A 22,355-nucleotide genomic window follows, 5' to 3' on the forward strand; every position below is an offset into this window, starting at 1 on the left:
AGGTGTCACGAATGTACCATGATCCAACCCACTGTGACCTTCCGACGGCCTTGCCTACTCGGACTTGCTCTCGTACTTTGTTCCAACTTGTTATATACGTGTTAACTCTGTATTCATGGGTTTTTCAATCTCGCTGCCTAGCTCTGGGCGCGCGGTTGTGGACCTTGGGCCGGTTGGTCGCATGTTTTGGGTTATCTTGTTCCCATCCTTTCCTGTCTACTCGTTTCCTTCTTTCTTTCTTTCTTTCTTTCTTTCTTTCCTGCAACTGTGACGATGAACGACTGCGCCATGCTGTGTTGGATTAGCGAGATCTGCTTGAGTTGTGTGTCTATTATTTGACTAGTTTGATTCCATGTCAGTGTACAGCCTGGAGTCCCAATGATATCCCCCAATCCTTTTTTTTTAAAACTTTGCTCCTTTATAATTCTAAGTTTATTGAGTGTGGACGATTTCTGCCTATGGAGGGCCTCCACGCTTCATTGTTCAATCTTCATTACCATATTTCTAGGCATTTCCTTGAAGCTCTTATACACGCCTTGTTTGGTCTATTTAAAACATATCTTTTTGAGCATTTGAATGACTTCGGGCGCGACTAATAAAATATGTGCGAGGGTTGTCATGATAATCTCTGACGTCGTGGCCTTATTATTCTTTACCTGTAACCTAGGCCCAAGCGGGCTCCCATGGGCATCGATATATATTCATCTTGCCTCCTGCATTATGACTAATTTATTCAGTATAAATAGCTATTGAGTTCACTATACATACGCAATATTCTATTTCTAATCCATATATGCCAGTACTACCCGAAGACTCTACCTGGCTCTCATAGACACTATGCCCACAACGTCCCGAGGTGGCACACGAAGCCAGTAGTAGCACAACATAGCACACCGTAGACACCGAAGCGGAGCCGTCTTGGCCTGGAACATTTTTATTTCTCGCCTTCTTCTGAACGTTACACTGATAATCTGTTCCGTTTTGTCAACTCAACCCCGCCTATGGCGCGGCTTTGGGAGGCCTTCTTACCCAATATCTCTCTTACTTATTTATACTTTATTTCAAAAATGGGCTACTAAAATTGAGATGATGATGTTGTTCTCAACAACAAAAAAGAGAAAAAAGAAAAAAAAAGCCCCCGGCGAGGGTCGAACTCGCAGCCTCAAGATACCTCTGAGGTAGGAAAACCACATAGAAGTCTTGCGCGCTACCGATTGCGCCACGGGGGCGAAGACATAGCGTTCTTAATTTTTAATTGATCCACAAATAGCAAAATTGAGGTGTATATGCCTCAGGACTCCTAGACCTTCCTCACTGAATGATCCTAGCCGCTTCAACTTTCTCGGAGCTTGAATACCCCCCAACCACATCACAAGAAGTGGGAGAAATCTCTGTTCTTCTTCATGGACACCATGTGCCGTGATTTTTAATTCTTTACCGTTAAATCCCGTGAACGGACTTATAGCAGTGTGCCTTGTGCACTTCCGCACCCAATATGGATAACAAGACTTTCATCTCAGACTCACTGATCCGCTTAACCGGCGCCTCAGATCCGATCGCGGTTGATTTCGTTCTCGCAGAAGCCACCTCTGCCAAATCGTCATCCTCTCTACAAGACAAGCTGGTCTCCTTCCTCGATGGCAGCCCTGATGAAATCGGTACGTTCTGCGGACAGCTCTTCTCCCGTGTGGGGAAGAGCAGTCAGCCTAATGCATCTACCACGAAGAACTCTGCGAGCAAGGAACCGAAAAAGAAGTACCGAATGGTAGACATGGGCGAGGATCTCCCCGACCCTGCATCCACGCTGGGGCCTGTCAATGTCGAGGCAGAGCGCGACAGGAGGCGGCGCCGGGAGAAAGAAAGGGACAGCGACCGAGACCGCAATCGCGATCGCGATCGCGATCAGGGCAGGAGCAAGCGAGAACCCGAAGCTCGTAGTCACTGGGAGAAAGACGACAACAGAAAACGCGATCGCAGCCGAGATGCGGAAAGCCGGGATCCCCCACGGTCGAAGAAGTTACGGAAGAAGGACTCACAAGACTTTGACGACAGGTGGGGTGACGAGGAAATTCTCGAGGACGAGCTGTATGCCGAAGGCGACCAGGACGAATTCGCGGAATCCCCTTCGAAGAGGACGAGACTTGAAGACGGATCTGCCTCCCCACGCTCCGCATCTCCCGCTGACGACCTCGACCCTCAAACCAAGCAAGAGCTAGACCGCCAACGGGACCTTCGAGAGCGAGACGAGTTTGCGAAGCGACTGGCCAATAAGGATGACAGCAAATCCAAGAAGATCGTGGAAGACCGAACAAGAGAGGGAGAAGCAGCACGGCGTCGCGCCCTGGCCGACAATGCCGATGCGCGAGCTGCCGTGATGCCCGATCTGCGTCTGCGGTCGCGACAGGAATACCTGAAGAAGCGAGAGACCGAGCGACTGGCGCTGTTACGGCGTCAAGTCGCGGAAGAAACTGCCGAGCTGCGCGAGAATCCAGATCTCACACGCCGTGAGAAGGAGGAATTTGCGCGAAACCGAGAAGTTCTTCGCATCGCAGAGGAGCGACTTCGAATCGATGACCACCGTGATGGCTACATGATGCCCGATGACTATATAACTGAGAAGGGCAAGATTGATCGCAAGAAGAAAGAGGATGCCCTATACAAGCGCTACGTTGATCGCGACGATGCCGGTCAGGAGCGATTCGTTACAGAACACGAGGAATGGGAATTGGAACAAGCAGCCAAGGCCAAGGCCCAAATCCAAAAGGCCGGATTTGTCGACGAAGGAGACTATGAATATGTTTTTGATGATTCACAACAGATCAATTTCGTGATGGATACTAAGCTTGAAGGCTCGCAGAAGCCGATGACCCAGGAGCAGCTCCGGTTCAAAGAGCAGGTTGATGCAGCCGAGAAGAAGGCTGCCACGATTGAGGAAACTCGGAAGAGTCTTCCCATCTATCAATTCCGAGACCAAATAATACAAGCTGTGCACGATCACCAAGTCCTGATTATTGTTGGAGAAACGGGGTCGGGTAAAACGACACAAATCCCTCAGTACCTTCACGAGGCCGGCTTCACGAAAGATGGCTTGAAAATTGGCTGCACTCAACCGCGTCGAGTGGCAGCCATGAGTGTTGCAGCTCGTGTGGCAGAGGAGATGGGCGTGAGAATTGGCAACGAAGTTGGCTATGCTATTCGATTCGAAGACAATACAAGCGACAAGACGATTCTTAAATACATGACCGACGGCATGCTTCTTCGAGAGTTGCTCACGGAGCCAGATCTGGGCCAGTACTCAGCATTGATGATCGACGAAGCCCACGAGCGGACAGTGCCTACAGACATTGCATGTGGACTTCTCAAGGACATTGCCAAGGCCCGACCGGACCTGAAGTTGCTCATCTCCTCTGCGACCATGGATGCGCAGAAGTTCCAGAAGTACTTCGACGACGCACCTATCTTCAACATCCCCGGTCGCCGATACCCCGTCGATGTGCACTACACTTCGCAGCCCGAAGCCAATTATCTGGCTGCAGCAATCACCACCGTCTTCCAGATCCACGTCACGCAGGGCCCTGGAGATATCTTGGTTTTCCTGACAGGTCAAGAAGAAATTGAAGCTGCCGAGCAGAGTTTACAAGAAACGGGTCGAAAGCTGGGCAGTAAAATACCGGAGATGATCATTTGCCCCATCTATGCCAACTTGCCGTCAGAATTGCAGACCAAGATCTTCGAGCCCACGCCGCCAAAGGCACGCAAGGTGGTGTTGGCCACCAACATTGCCGAGACTAGTCTGACGATCGACGGTATTGTCTACGTGATCGATCCTGGATTTGTCAAGGAGAATGTGTTCAACCCTCGTACGGGTATGGAAAGCCTCGTGGTGACGCCGTGCTCGCGAGCCTCGGCCAACCAGCGAGCAGGCCGTGCCGGACGAGTCGGTCCCGGTAAATGCTTCCGACTTTACACCAAGTGGGCGTATTACAACGAGCTGGAAGAGAACACCACCCCCGAGATCCAACGTACCAATCTGAATGGCGTTATTTTGATGTTGAAATCGCTGGGTATTGACCAACTACTCGACTTTGACTTCATGGACCCACCCCCTGCGGAGACAATCATCCGGGCTTTGGAGCAATTGTACGCACTTGGGGCTCTCAACGACCGTGGAGAGCTCACCAAGGTCGGTCGACAGATGGCTGAGTTCCCCACAGACCCAATGTTGGCCAAGGCAATCCTCGCAGCAGGCCAATATGGATGTGTGGAGGAGGTGCTCTCCATCATCTCAATGCTGGGCGAGTCAAGCGCACTGTTCTTCCGACCCAAGGACAAGAAGATCCACGCCGATAGCGCACGCAACCGGTTCACCATCAAGGATGGTGGCGATCACTTGACGCTTCTGAACATCTGGAACCAGTGGGTGGATTCAGACTTTAGCGTCGTGTGGGCCAAGGAGAATTTCCTGCAGCAGCGAAGCTTGACGCGCGCCCGCGACGTTCGCGATCAACTAGCCAAACTGTGTGATCGAGTCGAAGTGAGCGTCAGTACCTGCGGCGCCACCAACATTATCCCGATTCAAAAGGCCATCACCGCTGGCTTCTTCCCCAACGCAGCGCGACTGCAACGCGGCGGCGATAGCTACCGCACCATCAAGACCGGCCAGGGGGTGTACCTGCACCCGTCCAGCACGCTATTCGAGGTCAACCCTCGATGGGTGATCTACTTCGAGCTGGTTCTGACCAGCAAGGAGTACATGCGCAGCAATATGCCACTGCAGGCGGAATGGCTGGTGGAAGTGGCACCGCACTATTACAAGAAGAAGGATCTGGAGTCACTGGGGCTGGATCGCAAAGTGCCGAAGGGGACGGGTGCAACGGGCGAGAAAAGTCGAACCTGAATATAGGAGGTCAAAGGCTAGGATGTAGTATTTCACCAAATTTAAAGGAAGCAAGATGCATTGTTAGCGGCTACTCGTTTCTTTTCCATATATTTATTTCTTTATTTCCTGATTTCCTACCATGGTAGATCCCTAAGAAAGAGCCATTACGTGGTCATCTACAACATGTGAGTAGTACAAAACACCATTTGAAAAGACCTCTACTCTACGCAACTAGGTAACAGCAAACATAAATCGGCAGCAAAACGACCGAGATGTCACAATAGCTCCACTTCAAGTCCAATCAGAAGGAAGGTATTTGCGATTTCCGAGGCACCGAGATTACCTCGGCCCCGCCTTTTTGTCCCCAGACTCCCGCTTTTTAATGACCTCACTAGACCTCACTAGACCTCACCTTGTCAACTCCCACATCCATCATGTCGCAGACATTCACCCCCGCCGACGTCGCCTCCCACAATAGCGCCGAGAAGGGCCTGTACATCATCGTCGACAACAACGTGTACGACGTGACCAACTTCGTCGACGAGCACCCAGGTGGTGCGAAAATCCTCAAGCGCGTTGCTGGCAAGGATGCGTCCAAGCAATTCTGGAAGGTGAATGCCCCTTACACCCTGCCTACAAGAGAGCCCTACACGGGAGCCCTAATAGCCATGAAATAATCAATTACGGCCTGGCCACGGCCGGATTATGGCTTCATCGAACACTCGCTAACACACGACAGTACCACAACGAATCCGTGTTAAAGAAGTACTCGCCCAAGCTGAAAATCGGTGAAGTCAAAGAAGCCGCCAAGTTGTGATTTACGATTCGGATAAACGACTCGCCATAAAGGTTTTGATACCTACCATGTTCGCGTGAAAGGGGGCAAATCTCCTCGGTTGTGAGAGGGGGGCCTCAGAGCCCAACCCAACGTGTTGCCAGCGAAGAACCATGTTTATACCCGCTATAAGGCTAGAGTTACATTCTACACTGTTACTGTGATCGAAGACAAGACAATGTGTTCAGTATACATTATATTTGTAGACATCCGATTCCAATGCATCCAACGCCCCGAGTCCATCGCTGCTTCGAATTGGTATCCTCTTTCGCACCATGGTATCAACATGAAATCAAACAAAGTAAAAGGAAAGCGAGAATAGGATGTGGAGTAGAAGTATGTAGGTCGGGTCCAGAAAAATCATGGGCTATACATGCAAAGGGCCAATGTGGTGATCAAAAAACCACTGGTGAAGAATGAAGGATTAAAAGCCGCGGAAAGGGTCTGATCGGAAGGACGTTTCACTGCCGTAGATGGAGGGTGCGTCGTAGTCAGGTCCACTCCAGTTGCTGGAGCTCTTGCGGATGTGTCCCGAGCGGGCGACCGGTGCGCCGCGAGGACGGTTAATTTCTTGCGCGTGGTGATCAATAAAGGCTTCCATGCGCATGGTGCCAATGTCAAACATATTACTGGCAGTTGTGTGTGTGGTGCGGCCACTGGCCTCGGAGGTGCGACGACTAATACTGCTGCGTCCGCTGCCGATGCCTGGGGGAAGGCTAGGAGGTGGTCCAGTAGAGTAGTGTGGCTCTGCAGAACCGATGGTCGTGCCGCTATGTGATGAGGGCATGGTGCCCTGACTGGAGAAGCTACGGATGGTGGGGATTGCTGGTGGCCGTGGAGCGGTGTTGCTGCGCTTGCGGTTGTGTTTGGAGAAGCGCGGGACATGAGGTGCATCTGCAGCCATGTCCAAGCCATCTGGTGGTAATTCGGGCATCGCTGTTCCCGGGAAAGAACGTTTACCTTTGGGCATGGGTCGGGGCCGGCCCTTGGCCACGCGAATGGAGTCGCGGATTGGGTTACGTCGCAGGGAAGCCTGCGGGATTGTGGGAGATGCCTCCTCTTGGGGTGCGGGTGGCAGTGCGGCCAGTTCGTGCAGGCCAATGGAGGAATGGCTGAGGAAAGACAATGCCGTGAGCCAGACATAATGGCGCTCAACGGTCAACGCGGTGAATTTGAGCGCTCGCTGAGGTGTCAGAACCAGAATTGAGCGATTGAAGGGGGCCGGGTAGCCGGCGCCTTTGGGCAGGGGATTATCATCCTTGACATCCAAGACGGATTGGATCGTAACTAGATTTTTCAGGTTAGTTGAGACGAAATGAGAACGAGTATAAAACGCCAACTTACACTTCCTGCCACTCTTGCCCAATAAAGCAGGTCCACTGGTTGGCTGCTTGCTGCTCCACATGATAGAACCTTCATATGGTGCAAGCCAAACCCATCGCTTATGCCGCACACCACTGTTGGTGATATTGGCCGATACCTCCTCCGGGTTCTTCCCTTCCCAGCTGTCCTTGGACTCGCCCATACCAAAAGACTTACGGCGACGTACATACTTGAACATCCACTCGCCGACCATAGTTTGCGCAATGGCATCCACGACACTGGTTGGCTGCACGCCACCAGTCGAATCCTGACGCTCGTGACGCTCATGATCCCAATTCGTAGAAGGCGTCGTACGATGTGAGACCCGTTTCTGGGCATTTCGCCGCTCATAAGGAGCCGTGATATCATCGAATGGCATGGGAGGTGCATGGAACGGACTGTCCGGCACAAACGAGTCCGCCGAACGTGCTGGGGATGACAGAGTCTCAGGACGCTCTGGAAGATCCGAGTTTGACATTGCAGCTGCAGATCGAACTCTGCGCAAAGTCGGTCGACGGACCACCGTCGCACGACCGCGGTCTGAGAAATGTCTCCCAGCAGAGCGAGTAGGACTGGGAGGTCCATCACTGCCATCTAAGGGGACCTTGCGCGAGCTGAGTCGAATCGGAACAGGAAATGGAGGAGCAATGCTGGATCCTGCGCTGCCGCTATCGAGGCTTGGTTCGCTAGGGCTGCGAGGACGAATGCTCTGATGCGTCGCTGCGCCATTAGAGATCATGGCCATCTTACGCATGCCAGGTTGGCGGCTGCTGGAAGCAGTTGCACCAGACCGTTGGGTAGCGCGAGAAGAACTGCGACCAAGGTCTGATGGTCGAAAATCGGGATCAGAGAGATGCTCGTTAATCTCCGGAAGACCCACGGAATCCAGGCTGGCTCTCGATTTGGCGTTGACCAATTTACCACGCCGAATTTTGTATGCAGCAAATGGTCTGTTCAAGAGCTCGTTATCAGTGAAGATGTCACGCGCTTCCCCGTGAGGACCTTCATCATCGCTCAGTTGTTCGAAGCCGGCAAACAAACTGCTGGACCGGAAAGGTCTCCGAATGCCAGAAGCCACTTCATCTGACAGTGGACCATTATCATTATTGCCTGGGTAGGCTTGGATAGGCTCGGATGGCGGTGCGGGCGGTGGCCGCATAGGATGTTCAGGGTGTCTAGCACGCTGCTGTTCTCGCTTAGCAGACCGCGGCGGAGGTACAGGCGGCCGGTAGGGTTGATACACAATTTCCCGGGGTTCGGCTTGAGTAGGTAAGTCTGGAATAGCAGAAGGAAGAAGGCTGGCAGGGAGTTTGCGCGTATCAATGCGGATCTCCTCAGTCTGAATAGCGATAGATCGGCCTTCAATGACCGACCTGAAATTGGCCTGCACAGACACGTTTTTAGTCTGGGGAGGCAGAACAACGCTGTTCCGTGGAGAAGGTGGTTCCGAGCCTGGGGGGTGGATAGCGATCATTGGAATGCCCATCTGGTCCGGAATATTGCTGGGTGACAAGGTATTTTTCTCGTCCTTGACTGGCTCAGATTCACGATCAAAGTCAGTTTGGGTAGACATCGATGTCATCTCCATTGGCCGCGGAATCTCTTCACTGGATTGAGCCGGCGATACAGGCTCAGGCAGCTTGGGCGTCCATGGAGGGTTTGGAAGCTCGCCCATTGTCTGGCTTGACGTGGATACCATCTCGACAACATTGGTGAGTGTCGCAGAATCCTTCATCTCAGGGCTCTCATCCTTGTGTGCGTTTCGCTCTGGCTGTGCAATTATTTCTACAGGCACGGCAGCAAGACCATCCTCTTTCACGGCCGTAATCTCGGGTGATGGAGGAGGAGAGTATTGAATACCCGCGTCACGATACTCAACAAATACCCCCGGCACCTTCACGGGACTGGGTGTGTCTAAAGCACGGTACTCGGCTGCTGTAACAGACCCAACACTTTGAAGAGAAAGACCCAGGATCCTTCTAGCCTTCGATGAGACCGTATGAGATGCCTGTGAGCGAGGACGTTCCTCGGGCAGCTCCTCATCGGAAGCAGCAAACTCATCCTCCTCATCAAAGTCCAATTCCTGAGCCAAATTCAGACCCGAATCATTCTTAGCACCAGGAGCAAGACTCATAACCGAGTAGCGCACGTTGTGATAATCGGCTCGAGCGTAATCGTTACCCTCACCCTCATCGGACGTCATACTGGTCATACTGGTGCGCCGACGACCCTGGCTGCTGGAGGCCACACTTGCTGTGTCGCTGTTTTTGCTCTTCTCCTTTGCGGTATCGTCATTTTCATGAATTTGTGAATGGAGAGTTTTAGCCTCTTGAGCCGCTGCGACCTCATTCAGCACCGTCTTCAGACGGCCTTCCACCACATGGACCTTGCGTTCCATATTCCTCCTCTCGTTCTCCCATTTGTCTCGATCCCTATCCCATAGCATCTGAGTGCGCTCGGTATCTTCTTCACGGCTGCGCACCCGTTTCTGCGTTTGTTCTAATTTCTTGCGGACATCGTTGATGTCCTCAACGGCATCGTCTCGCTCGCGGGCCAATTCCGTCATCGCAGATGACGTCCCGCCCTCCAGAAGCTGGATCTGATGCTTCAAGGACCGCGCATCGCGCATGGCCTGAGACAAATTCTCACCCAGCGTTTCATTTTCTGTTCGTGATTCGTCCAAACTCAATTCTAAGGAATCGATAGCCTTGGTTTTGTTTTCTATCTCTCGTCGAAGGGAAAGGATCTCGGACACAAGTGATGCATGGAGGGTAGGCGTAATTCGGCGGGCGTCGAAGGGCGAAGGCCTTCGTCCTCGAGAAGCTCATCGTCGAGATCACTGTGGCCATCAGGCGAGAACGCTGGTGTTGGCAGGCCGGGAGGAGAGGAGGAGGGTGCGGGGGACGAATCTCGACGACGGCGGGCTGGTCGAGATCTTGATCTCGCTTTCGAAATGTGGGATGTACTCGGTGGTGCCGGCGAGGGCTGGGCCATGTCGGTAGCCGGGGACGTCAAGTCCGTCATATCTGTTGGGGGGATGCTGAGCCGTCAAAGCACCACCCGGATATCTTCGATTCCCGGTGCTAACCAGAGCACAACACGTCCGGACCCCTTCAATTGAAGTCTACCTTGGTTCAATCATCCGGCCAGAGGTGTATGGTACAAGGAGGTTGGGTTTCGTCGGGCAACCGGACAGGCCAGACCAGACCCCGTGCGTTTAGTTTTGGGCACAAGACAGCGAAATATTCCAGTGGCTGTGGAACGAGTCAGTCAGCCACTATAGCGCGTCTGCGACTGCGGGATGCAAGTGCAAGATGCGGGATGCACGCCTGAGCGCGAGGAGAGCCAATGCAGTGGTTTCGATATGCACGGGGGCCCGGAAATCTACTTACCGAGGACGAAGATGAGGCAGATCTTTGGATCACAGAGGAGGAGACAAGTCAGATGTCAACGCGCCCCTGGGACCTCAGCGGGCTTCGAGAAAGGCCGATCGCGATCGCTCGAGACCCAATTAGTATGGGGCCAAAGGTACAAAAGTCGGGCGATCTGCGGGTTTACGAAGAAGGCAACGATCCGAGACGCGCAGCCCTTGACCCAGGCATATAGATTAATTAAGGTCAAATTGTGAGATCAGCCTTGCCATAGTCGGAACCGTGCCGGATACGATTGTCCTAACGGTAGTACAAGGGGAAAAAGAGGTCCAGGGGTGTTCGTTAGGGGGATGGGGAAGCTAGAAATCCACCCGATTAGCCAGGATGCACTTGGATCCACTGGAAGCTGCCAACCAAGACACTAACGCTGGGTCCCGGTCAACTTCATGCTTCTTAATCTTCGCGGGAAAAGGCAATTCAAAGGTATGACAGGCGGGCATCTACTGGTCAACCTTACCTTAGGTCCCTGTTCAAACCCACAGGTGCAAAGCTTCGGGTATAGATAATATAAAAGGAAAAACAAAATAAAAAGGATACATAGCCACGAGGTCTATGGCCAAGGGCTTAAAAGTCAATGAAGAGGGTCTGGAGATACCTCGGATTCACAGTCGGGGCTGGAAGAGGAAAAGGAGTCATGGATTTGCCGATATCCTGGGATCGTCAAGTCTACTTCCTGAGTTGGGCGATATGGGGAAGGTGTTCGTTCGTGATGAAAACCCGGATCAGGGTTCCACCGCGCTGATGGATCCAAACAACGCGTCTAGCTTGCGCCTTCGGATCTTTTTTGGACGGCTGTGCAAATTGCATGTTCCTTTCCACCCCCCTTTTCTTTGATTGCGGTGATTGCGCGGGCCCCTAGTGGATGAGAGGCCATGGCCTGATGGGAATCAAATAAGCCTGGGACATGGCCAATAAGAAAAGAGGCCAGAGCCCTGTTAGGACACTAAACAGAGGCGAAACGCGAATAAATTGGACAGCGTGCTGCTAGCGTGTTTGAGGAGGAGCGTCCCCTGTTCAGGCGTTGGCCAGTCCACTCTAGCGTAAGGTTCGCTCATGATCGTCCAGGGCAATTTCGTCGAGAGCCATTGGTCTGTGTTGAGGTGTTTCATGTGACCCAGCTGCATCTGACCTGATTCTCTTTGTTTGATATCCTCACGATTTGATTCCCTTGGAAAATGTAGCATGTAACATGCATGCTCAAGTCCAAGCGTGTTCGATGGTTCAATCAGGGGTAAAGAACGGAGACTCCGTTCCGCCAGATCCATCAGTCTCCACCACGAGAGAGGCATCCACCTCCGAAATGAGGACTGAATCTGCTCTGTTTTGTTTTTCACCTTTTCGGTTCCTCCAAGTCTGGTACGCGGACACGAGTTCCCCGGCCTCGAGATTTCGCGTCCATAGGTCATTTCCATAGTCCGTATCTGCCGCTCGGATCGCAGACGTTGAACGTGGCTGAAATAAAAAATTAAACTGTCGCCAATCAGCTACCCCTGGACCAATTTATTGGCAATGACTTGTTCCAGACCACGCTGGGCCGGGGGGACATGCGGCCCAATCACTCCCGGGCCCATTGGCAATTAAACCATGAAGCGCAACAGGCCCTGAAGCAGGAAGCATCTCCGCGAAACCATTGCGACCACCGGCCCATAACCCACCCGGCAGTGTCGAGGCGAGGGGTTTGTGCAAGCTGACACGGGCCGTTGACAGGTCTATTTGCAGCGGCGACTCATCATTCGATCGATTGAAAAGTCAATCCGGGACTTTCTTTCTGACAGGGACGCTAACACGATTGCCAAATTGGGAGGCGCTCCAAGTTAGGGGATAAGTTGTGCATGTGGAGTTGGGATTGAAGAGGTCTGGCACGAATAAGAGTGAGGCGAGGAATGCTGGGTTCGCGACCGGCATTTTTGGCATGACCAGCTTCAATCGAATTTGCGATGTCACAGTGTAAAAATTCTCATCTCATAGCGCTTGCCATAACTTGCATTGCATGCTCGTAGAACCACTCGTATGCAACCTTCCTAGTTACTAATCTGGAGAAAATTTTTATCTAAACCCTCGATGGTGTAGTTGGATATCACGTTCGGCTGTAATGGATACATATAACCGAAAGGTCACCGGCTCGATTCCGGTTCGAGGGAACATATCTTTTTTACACATCTTTTTTTTTTCTTTATCTTATCCACCATGATAATCTCACGCAGGGTCGGTAAATCCTGAATGCTTTTTTATGCCGTGATAAAGGTTTTTGTTCTCTTTCCATTGTTTCCTTTTGATAAGGTATTCGAGCAACTTCGCGGGCGACGGACCATGGTCCTATATTTGATGCTTTGGAAGGGTAGTAAATCCACTCCCGGGACTACTTGGGTTTCCTTCGATTCAAGCATTGCAAGTTCGATATTGGAATTTCTGCCCGTCCAACGTAAGAGGGTGCAATCCTACACAGTCAACCAAAACGCCTGCTATATCATCCACTGGAAAGGCCACCAACGCACCAGCTCGACATTAGATGTCAATTCCAATACTGGTTAACTATGGGACAGTCAAACATTTGAACGCAGGCTTCGGTGAATTATATGCCAGTCTTAAAAATCCCAGTTTCATAAAACGCTCAGGGGGTCAGTTCAAACCAAATCCGGCAGTTAGTTCAATTTCTTATTATCATATGCGGCCACCCGCTGTCAGATTGAATTTCCAGCACACGTGGAGTCTGATGAATTGAGAAAAATCGAACGTTGCCACCTAATACCCCCGATGGTCTAGTTGGATATGGCGTTCGGCTGTAATGGATTCTCATGTAACCGAAAGGTCGCCGGCTCGATTCCGGCTCGGGGGAATGGTCTCTTTTTTATGTCCCTTGGTGGTGGGGGGTTTTTTTATCTTGTCGTGGCAAAAAAATTATAATTTGAGGGGCAAAAAAGAAATGTTCCCTCGAACCGGAATCGAGCCGGTGACCTTTCGGTTATATGTATCCATTACAGCCGAACGTGATATCCAACTACACCATCGAGGGTTTAGATGACGATCGAGCAAGTTTAATGGTAAACGAATAGTCAAACAGGTTCCGCATCCCAGCCGCATATCGTGATCATTCCAGAACGCTCAATATTCGCCTCTACATAAATTGGCATTAAATTTATTGAGCCCCACACGATTATGAGTATCGCTGAAACTTCGGCAATTGATTGATGAACTTTCGACTCGTCATTGAAGCCATGTGGTTGCAATGAGTTTAGAGGTGGAGAGAACGATCAGCCTGAACCAACCAGCGCAGCTGGTGTTTGGCCTCGGTTCGCTCGAGTACGCGGCATGCAGTTCTGCCATATATAGATTCAGAGGAACAACCCTTCGACATTCTGGCTGGTCCTAGACAATACCTGACCGAGTCTCATCTGCGTTATCCTGGCTGCAACCTTTGCGGGGTAGTTTAAACGATCCATCACCTGCAGACCGCCCCGCCATGACGGCACCTCGGGCCCTGTTCTTCGACACGTTTGGCACGGTCGTGGAATGGCGCACTTGTGTAACCAAAGCCCTGACCACGGCCGCTCAGCAAGCGCTGGAGTCTGGCAGGGATGTCCCGGCTGATGTACGAGGTCGTGCGTCTACTATGAGCGAGGGGGATTGGCTCGGCCTCGCCGAAGAATGGCGGCTGTCTTACGGAAGATTCACGAGCACATTTGATCCATCCAAAGATTTCGTATCGGTAGATCAGCACCACTACTCTGCGCTGCAAGATCTACTCAGTCAACAGGGCATCCTGGAACTGTTCACTGATAGTGAGCTACGGTCTTTGACCTTCGCCTGGCACCGGCTTGATCCCTGGGCGGATAGTGTCCCGGGACTCAATCTATTGAACAAGAGATTCATCACATCCACCCTATCAAATGGAAATGTGACACTACTTGAGGATCTTCAAAGACACGGATCTCTGCCTTTCACCCATATCACCAGCGCCGAGAATTTCGGCGCCTACAAACCCTCGCCTCTGGTCTACAATGGAGCTGCCAAGCTGCTTGGACTGGAAGCCTCGCAATGCGCCATGGTAGCCGCACATCTCAGTGATCTTCAGGCAGCCAAGAGCTGCGGCTTTCAAACTATATACGTCGAGCGGCACTTCGAAGAGGCTTGGTCTGCTGATGAAGTGGAACAGGCCAAGAAGGATGGCTTTGTTGATCACTGGGTTGATTTAAATATAGGGGGCTTTCTAGAGGTGGCTCGGCAGCTCGGGGTTGAATGACGGTACCATAATTGTCACTAAGATGTATATTTAAAATCATCGAAAGGTTAATTCCGCGATAGTTCTTAGCTTTGTAACTTGATGATGTGATCCATTGGGATGACGCAGGAAATTGTTCCGGATTTGTCAGCGTCGTGATTTGCCCACCACTGATTTCTACAAGATCTACTTTCTTATAACGTGTCGTAAGTTGCCTGGTCGATGTTAGGATATAAGGCCTATTTTCACTACTTCCACTACTTAGTTCGTGTCGCACCTCTCGGGGTGTTCTGAACATCAAATCACGGTATCCGCCAAGCAACCATTAAGCATGGCTGACCAAGTAAGCCTCCGATACACACCTAAGTACACTGTAACTAATTCTAACCCATCTGCGAATTCTAAAGAATATCAAGATCTACAAACATTCCGATTCCGACGGTCACTTCCGCCGTAAGGACTCTTCCTTTCGGTCCCGGGTATCTCGGGATGCATCAGCTGAGTTTCCCGCCGAGAAGAATCGCTATGTGCTATACATCAACTACGGCTGCCCATGGGCACACCGAGCCAACTTGGTTTGGACTTTGAAAGGCCTAAAAGGTGTGATTCAGATGGTGGTTCTGGATCCAGAGCTCGGCCCAGATGGATGGTTCTTCTCTGGCCGCTACGGATCCGCCGAAAAGGATCCCCTCTACGGGTTTAAATACCTCAAGGAGCTATATCTGAAGGCCGATCCCGAATATGATGGACGGTATACTGTACCGACACTATGGGATAAGAAGAAAGAGACGATCGTCAACAACGAAAGCAGCGAGATCATCCGCATGCTGTACACCGAGTTTGATGATTTCCTGCCTGAAAATCTACAGGAAGTGAGCAAACCGGGCGGAGGGTTCTATCCGGAAAACTTGAGAAACAAAATTGATGATATGAATGCCTGGGTGTATCCCCTGATCAATGACGGAGTCTACAAAACGGGCTTTGCAACCACACAAGCCGCCTACGAAGAAAATATCTACCCACTCTTTGAAGCACTCGATCGCGTCGAAGAACACCTGGGCCGATCGGGAAATCAGCCATTTTTGTTCGGTGAGAATGTCACCGAAGCTGATATTCGACTGTATACCACCATTGCTCGATTTGATGTGGCTTACTATTTGATCTTCCGGTGCAATTTAAAGATGATCAGACATGACTACCCGCGACTTGATCGCTGGTACCGCAGGCTTTACTATGATGAGTCGGAATTGACGAGAGGGGCATTTAAGGAGACGACTTACTTTGACATTGTACGTGTGATAACCTCAAGGCTGAAAGACAAGAGACTAACTACGTACAGTACAAATTTGGATATGCCGTCGCGGTTGGAAACAAAACTGGCAACCGGGAGCTCGTTCTTCCCGTCGGCCCTGTTCCTGATATTTTTTCTCCCGAGAAGAGTGTGTAGAGTGGCCAGGCAAAGGCTGATCATACGGGATGAAGTCTTTCGGCAATAGGACGGGGAGCTGGACAAAGTGTTGATGTATAAAGCCGAGTCGCCTCCATTCTGTTATACTCTTTACGATCCTCAGTCTAATTCGCGAGCCCAATTCTCTAATGGAATATCTCAAATGCTGTACACAGAAATGTCGAGTCAAACGTCTCTCATTCTCATTCTCATTCTCATTCCAAAAATGTCAAAGAGTTATAAAGCCAGCGTCAGACCACAAATTATAGCCCAACAACAACTGTGTAGACAATTAGAAAACCAAGCCCTTAGTCTGCTGGATTTTCTTGACATTAATGTCACGGATCATCATCATGAAGCCAAGACTCAGGGCCATGACGGCAGTACCAGCAATCAGCATTCGCTTCTGGGTAGCCGCATAGGCGTACTGAAGGGCCAGTCTGGTGGGGGAGCCCATGGGGTAGCTCAGCTGTACCGCAAGGTCATCATAGATCTCCTGCCATTGGCCAACTGTGTCGTCGGGAAGCATAGACTGTAGCATACCCGGCAGAGTGTTGGTCCAGATAGCACCCGAGATACTTCCACCGATAGAGCCACCAATAGTTCCAAACAGACCCAGCAGGGCTAAAAGCGCAGCCACATCATCATGGTCAGCAGCAGCCATAACAGCAACCTGCTGACCAATGATGATAACACCACCACCCAGGGCAATGAAAACCTGACACATGATGATATAACCCAAATCAAAGCCAGGGTTTCTGAAGTAGATCATCAAGCCAACACCAAGCATGTACAGCGGAACACCCCACATAAGCACCCACTTGAAATGTCCGGTGTAGCTGATTAGGAGACCAACGGCAAAGAGCTCAACGCCGGAGATGATATCGAAGATGCTCGCGATGTAACCGGCGGATGCAAGCGAGGTGTTGTAGACAACCTGCAGGTAAGAGGTGAAGTAGTAGTTCCAGCAGTAGTAGGCAATCTGGTAGCTGGCATCCAACAAGCAAGCACCGATCACAGTACGGTTCTTCAGGAGGTGCCATGGAACGAAGGGGTGGCGGGCACCGAATTTTTCCCAGAAGCCGAAAGCGACGATGAGAACAAAGCCCACGACCAGCATGGCAATAATGTGGGCGGACCTCCAAGCCTCGGCAGATGAAGCGGCGAGAGTGAACGGCAGCAGGAAGAGGACGAATCCAGCGCACAAAAGGAAGACTCCGACGACTTAGAAAAATCGAGTCAGACTCAGTCGGTAGTATAAAAGAAGGAGAGGTGATTCACTTACTGTCAAATTCGATCAAGTAGTGAACGAGACTTTCGGTCCAAGTACGGCCGCTAGGCTTTTTGAGGACCAGTCCGTTTTTCTTTGCCTTTCTCTTACCAAGCTGCATCATGACAATCATGGGACTAGCAACGAAGGGAAGAACAATGGCCCAAGCACCATATCCCCAGCGCCAGTTAATGGCATATACGGACTCTGCTGCCTTGGGGCCACCGAATGCGGTAATAATATAAGGCGAAGAAGTCAAGGCAAAAGCAAGACCACGGTTGCGCAGGGAAGAAGTATCGGCGGTGACCACGTCAATACAGAAAATCATGCCCGTAAAACCAACCGAGTAGAAAATCTATCGCAATCATTGTCAGCTGGTATTTTTTCAGGTTCTATGGCCAAAAACTTACGTTTGCAGCAGCGTAAAGCTCGAAGCTGTTGCAAGCTGCCATGAGGACCATGCCCAGGGTAGCAATAGCCATCATCAGAACGAAGCCGACAGTTCGGTCCCACAAGTTCAGAATCTTGGCAACCGGCAGGTAAGTGGCACCAGCCATCACGTTGGCCACGACAGAGATAATTGGAAGTAGCGAGTGATCCTGGAACGCGCTGGACACGAAGGGATCCAGGTTATACGAAAGTGATGCCTCAAAGGCATTGCTGAAGTAAAGCAACCACATACTGCCAACCTCTCGTTAGTAAATTTCTAGGCTTCTGCGACAAGAACCCATGCGACCACTCACCAAATGTAGACGATGATCAGAGAAGACTTCGACCACGACAGAGTCATTGCTTCCGCTATTCTCACACCATCCTGTGCATTCTCATCTGGAACAGCTTCAGGATTTTTCTCTCCATCTGGGCCGTAACTGACCGGCTCCTCCTCTTGCTGGCCCTCAATATTGACATTCATCTCAGTCTTGGTGGCATTAGCCTCCTGGAAGGTATTATGTTCTGCCATAGCGACGTGTAGCCACGACCAGATCCTGGACTGTAGCGTATATAGCCACAAAAAACCCAAGACACAGAAAAGAGAAATCAACGAAGAGATAAGATCAAGCGCCGAGAGATCAGGAACAGGCGGATATGGCCTAAATAAGTTCAGATCGACTGACACCGGAAATTAAAAAAAGTCTGCTCTAGGAAGGCCCCCTTCACAACGTGGCGCTATTTCCTGCCAAGTATTTCGGCTAGCCGACTCATTAACCGACGGCCAAGCCTTCGAATTGGCTAAGTCTTGCGCATCGTAGGAGTCCTGAGCATGGCGGAAAAACCTTGGCACAGGTAAGTGAAGGAGCGGAAATCCACTATAAAACCAACCACGTCAGGCAAAAGAAGCCTTAAACGCTCAAAGAGGTCTGCAGTATCCATCTGCAGCGTTAAACGCGAGGAAAGCCGCAAAAAGAATCAGAGACATAGCAATATGGAAAAGGTTGGCATTTCCATGCCAAGCGAGGGGCGCCAGGTTGGGGTGTGACTAAAAAGCTGGGCAGCGGCGGCGATTCGGTCAATGCCCAATGCCCAGGAAAGCGACCCCAACAGACATGGGGCGCTAGTTTGGATTATTCCTTAATCTTCCGAAAGATGATCAGATAAGTGGAAGCCAAGATTCAGAGGCTTGGCCTGGCAAGGGCAAGCGAGTGGTACGAGGTGTCGGAGCGGAAGAGTCGAGGCCGAATGCCGCAAATATGCCGCAAATATGCCACAAGCAGCTCGTGACTGCCACAGGCCAAGAACATCACATCGAAGCTTCAACGAAAAGTGCCGCTAAGTAAGCAAGTTGCTCTGACCCGATTTCACGTGCCGAAGGCTGCCAAGGGGTTGAGATGGAGCTTATCATTTGCTTGTATTACCGGTCATTCGAATGTGTAGAAATTTGGTATTACACTTTTACACTTCCACACGCACAATATCTCTCTACATTACAATATGCGGTAATGGAATACTAGTAGAGTCACAATCTGGAAACCTCCACTACCAATCTCATGGCATCAGGCCATGAGTGGTGGAGTGTATGCCATGATCGGCAAATGCGTCCTCCGGGACCATTTGCAAGATTTAAAGCTCTCTTGCATCTTCCGATTTTCAGATTTGATCAGTGGCGTGAATGAATCTAGTGGGCTGGATACAATGCTGGTGCCCAGCGCATCGAGCGATTGGGCAACCAACGTTGTATTCAAGTAGTGTTCCAGTTGCAATGCTTGCCGCTCTATATGCAAGGCCATGCAATACAAGAAGAGACATTGACTGCTGAGGGGAAGTGGATTTCTGCACCATAAAGTCATTTAGTGTTATTGGTGTGTACCTGATGCACATGCGACAAACAACGATCTCTGTTTTGGTCGCGCTGAACGCGTCTGCAGCTTCGATATTGCTTTTATGTATTCCTTTACGTAGGCATCCGACTTGGCTCCACCCATATATGAAAACGTGATTAGAAGAATTATGCTTCTCGCTGTGCTCTCAAGGTATCGACGGTAATATAGAAATGAATATGCTCAGAACCAGCTGACGCTAAAACGATAAACGTACAAGCTGTTTTACAGCTTGCTGTCCACCCACCGAGGCTCCCGTTTCTCTGCAAATGCTTTTAAACCCTCGCGAAAGTTTTCACCTTCTTTCAAAGCCGAGTCCATGTTCTCGCTCAACAATCGACTAGCATTCTCCGCACTCCCATTTTCATAGCCAGCCACGATACCCGCCCGGCTGATAATTACGCTGTCGGGGCTATTGTTGATGATATCCATCGCATATCCCAAGGCTGCCTTAACAACCGGACGTTTCAGGACAGCGCAGTCAGCCGCACCATCCTCCGTTACGGCGTTAATCAACCCCCATTCCCTAGCCTCAGCAGCGGTTATAACCTTCCCGGTCAATGCGAGCTCTGTGGCTCTTGGACGACCAATAGTTCTTGCAAGTCTTGGCAGGGAGCCAGCCATGGCAACAACGCCTCGCCTAGCCTCAGGGAGTGCAAATCGTGCGCTCTTGGCAGCGACCACCAGGTCCAGATTCGAGACAATCTCCATTCCACCACCAAAAGCCAGTCCGTTGACAGCAGCAATGACCGGCTTCTTGCCGTGACGCCGTGAAAGGGCCCCAAAGCCCGACCGAGGCATCATTTGTTGACCGTCGTGCTCTCCGTTTGCACGACAGGTAGTGGCCCGATGCCATTGTTTCAGATCCATTCCGGCACAAAATGCCCGTCCAGCGCCGGTAACAATGGCGCAGCGAAGTGATGGCTCGCTGTCGTACCATGAAAAGAGTGACTCGAGTTCATATTGCGCTTCACTGGTCATGGCATTGAGTGCTTGGGGCCGATTGAAGATGACCAGCATGATATGCGGAGCTGGGAATGACACATCTCCGTATTTCTGTGGCGGTAATTGCCGCTTGAAGGTTTGTGAACTCATCTCAATCGAGATATAATGATAAACGCAAGTGGCAGTAAAAGTTTCGGTTGATAGTCCTTGGTCTTGAGGTAAGATAAACTTGGCTCTGATGCTTAATAGCTACCCAAGGTCAAAGCGAAAAGCCAAGTACATTTGGCGAACGCACAATTCGCTGTACCTGAATAACATGCTTAACACGCTTGACTATTGGGGTGTCTCCGATGCAGATCGATTTCAACGTAATAACTTTCAAACAGTATCGTTGGAACGGTAAATGTATTACAGTATACCGTTGCACAGAAATGAAACGCAATGTTCCACGGAACGCGCGGAAGCCTAAACGATCTGATTAGACTGATAATTACCTGTAATCTGATAAAATGGAAATGACTAACTTTTCAGCTCTGGCCTTATTTTAGGTTCCCTCAAACTGGATTAAACCCACTTCATGCTTGGCACTAACCAGACAAGGAAGAAATTGTTTCCTGAAAATTGCGTACGGCACGCCCATTGTCGCAAAGGGTATCTTCTCCGATAGGATCTGCACCCAAACAAGCCTCTTCATGTCGCACAGCCCGAGAATGCCGTGAATGCCAAGGACGTATCAAACCAGATTTGACGCTCCTTCAGTGGATCTCATGCGTAGCCCCAGGGAGACACTCATGGTTAAGGGTATCGGGAAATACCGATTACACCTGTGTAATCCCAGTAAAGAGGTCCACTTTGTTCGGCTCGAGCACGAGAGGTTTCATTGGGTCCAGCCAGCTTCACTGATGATCAAATTCAGAAATTCATATCGCATCGCCACCGCCTTTTCAATAACTTCGATGAAGATCTTGTCAGTTTTAATTCCCCGCGGCGTAACAGCTCGAGCAGGGTCGATGCGAAATCGGCCCACTTCACGTGGACTATTTCTGTTGAGTTAATGGCTTGTCGGGCTGGCACACAATCTGCGCCATACTCATTCCATGCTTGGAGGGTTCCAAGTGATGCACAGTTGAGCTCCAGTAGCAAGCTGCAACTGTGCGAAGCGGGCAATCATGATGGGAGTTAAGACGCCCCAAAAAGACGACTTTGATGGTCTTCGAGAAGATTATGTTGCTGTTATCTTTTGCGAAGAATTTGAAAATGACTTGGCGCGCGCTTGTTATGGCTAAAAACTTATTTTAATTATCTCTCAATATACGCCGTGGCGAATACGGCCGAGCTCGATATTGCTCTTATTACTAGTATTGTCTGCGCCATTGCGGCTGGTATACCCTTCCCACTTCCGGGTATCATTTTCGGTCAACTTATCGATAAATTCAATTCGGAAAGCTGCGCAGCACATTCTTGAGGTTGATGTTCCTCATCTTAGCCACCGTCAAGCTCTTTGCCAACATCACGAGCTGAATAGGATTCAGCTGGGACTCGGAGACACCCATCTACAACATTCGCGTCCTTTTTTCCCGCTCGCTACTTGAAAAGCTTTTAACCCAGCCCCAGTCAGTCAGTCAAGAACCTATGGGCTTGCTTGGATACGT

The 22,355-nt window shown here is 50.7% G+C and overlaps 7 protein-coding genes across 7 annotated transcripts; 4 read left to right on the top strand and 3 right to left on the bottom strand.

The window, feature by feature from the left end:
* Window positions 1-1,495: 1,495 nt before the first annotated feature.
* N7443_002984 (putative mRNA splicing factor RNA helicase (Cdc28)) lies at window positions 1,496-4,897 on the top strand (the record flags this gene model as incomplete). Its single annotated transcript, XM_056883040.1, has 1 exon — window positions 1,496-4,897. One exon carries the CDS (start codon window positions 1,496-1,498, stop codon window positions 4,895-4,897), a length of 3,402 nt encoding a protein of 1,133 aa, XP_056744881.1.
* A 416-nt stretch (window positions 4,898-5,313) lies between these two features.
* Window positions 5,314-5,696, top strand: N7443_002985 (cytochrome b5-like heme/steroid binding domain-containing protein; the record flags this gene model as incomplete). The annotated part of the gene is made up of 2 exons (XM_056883041.1): window positions 5,314-5,490; window positions 5,619-5,696. 2 exons carry the CDS (start codon window positions 5,314-5,316, stop codon window positions 5,694-5,696), a joined length of 255 nt encoding a protein of 84 aa, XP_056744882.1.
* Window positions 5,697-6,138: 442 nt separating this feature from the next.
* N7443_002986 (putative nuclear migration protein) lies at window positions 6,139-10,100 on the bottom strand (the record flags this gene model as incomplete). The annotated part of the gene is made up of 3 exons (XM_056883042.1): window positions 6,139-7,001; window positions 7,059-9,760; window positions 9,832-10,100. The coding sequence occupies 3 exons, from the start codon at window positions 10,098-10,100 to the stop codon at window positions 6,139-6,141; spliced, it is 3,834 nt and encodes a 1,277-aa protein (XP_056744883.1).
* Window positions 10,101-13,967: 3,867 nt separating this feature from the next.
* N7443_002987 (haloacid dehalogenase, type II) lies at window positions 13,968-14,747 on the top strand (the record flags this gene model as incomplete). The annotated part of the gene is made up of 1 exon (XM_056883043.1): window positions 13,968-14,747. The coding sequence occupies one exon, from the start codon at window positions 13,968-13,970 to the stop codon at window positions 14,745-14,747; it is 780 nt and encodes a 259-aa protein (XP_056744884.1).
* A 310-nt stretch (window positions 14,748-15,057) lies between these two features.
* On the top strand, window positions 15,058-16,173 carry N7443_002988 (glutathione S-transferase family protein; the record flags this gene model as incomplete). The annotated part of the gene is made up of 3 exons (XM_056883044.1): window positions 15,058-15,069; window positions 15,134-16,015; window positions 16,066-16,173. 3 exons carry the CDS (start codon window positions 15,058-15,060, stop codon window positions 16,171-16,173), a joined length of 1,002 nt encoding a protein of 333 aa, XP_056744885.1.
* Window positions 16,174-16,465: 292 nt separating this feature from the next.
* N7443_002989 (uncharacterized protein) lies at window positions 16,466-18,404 on the bottom strand (the record flags this gene model as incomplete). The annotated part of the gene is made up of 4 exons (XM_056883045.1): window positions 16,466-17,397; window positions 17,459-17,798; window positions 17,854-18,124; window positions 18,187-18,404. 4 exons carry the CDS (start codon window positions 18,402-18,404, stop codon window positions 16,466-16,468), a joined length of 1,761 nt encoding a protein of 586 aa, XP_056744886.1.
* A 1,579-nt stretch (window positions 18,405-19,983) lies between these two features.
* Window positions 19,984-20,853, bottom strand: N7443_002990 (enoyl-CoA hydratase/isomerase family protein; the record flags this gene model as incomplete). The annotated part of the gene is made up of 1 exon (XM_056883046.1): window positions 19,984-20,853. The coding sequence occupies one exon, from the start codon at window positions 20,851-20,853 to the stop codon at window positions 19,984-19,986; it is 870 nt and encodes a 289-aa protein (XP_056744887.1).
* Window positions 20,854-22,355: the final 1,502 nt, after the last annotated feature.

This window comes from Penicillium atrosanguineum (assembly GCF_028827265.1).
Source record: "Penicillium atrosanguineum strain IBT 20685 chromosome Unknown utg000002l_segment0_segment0, whole genome shotgun sequence".
Classification (NCBI taxonomy): Eukaryota; Fungi; Ascomycota; class Eurotiomycetes; order Eurotiales; family Aspergillaceae; genus Penicillium; species Penicillium atrosanguineum.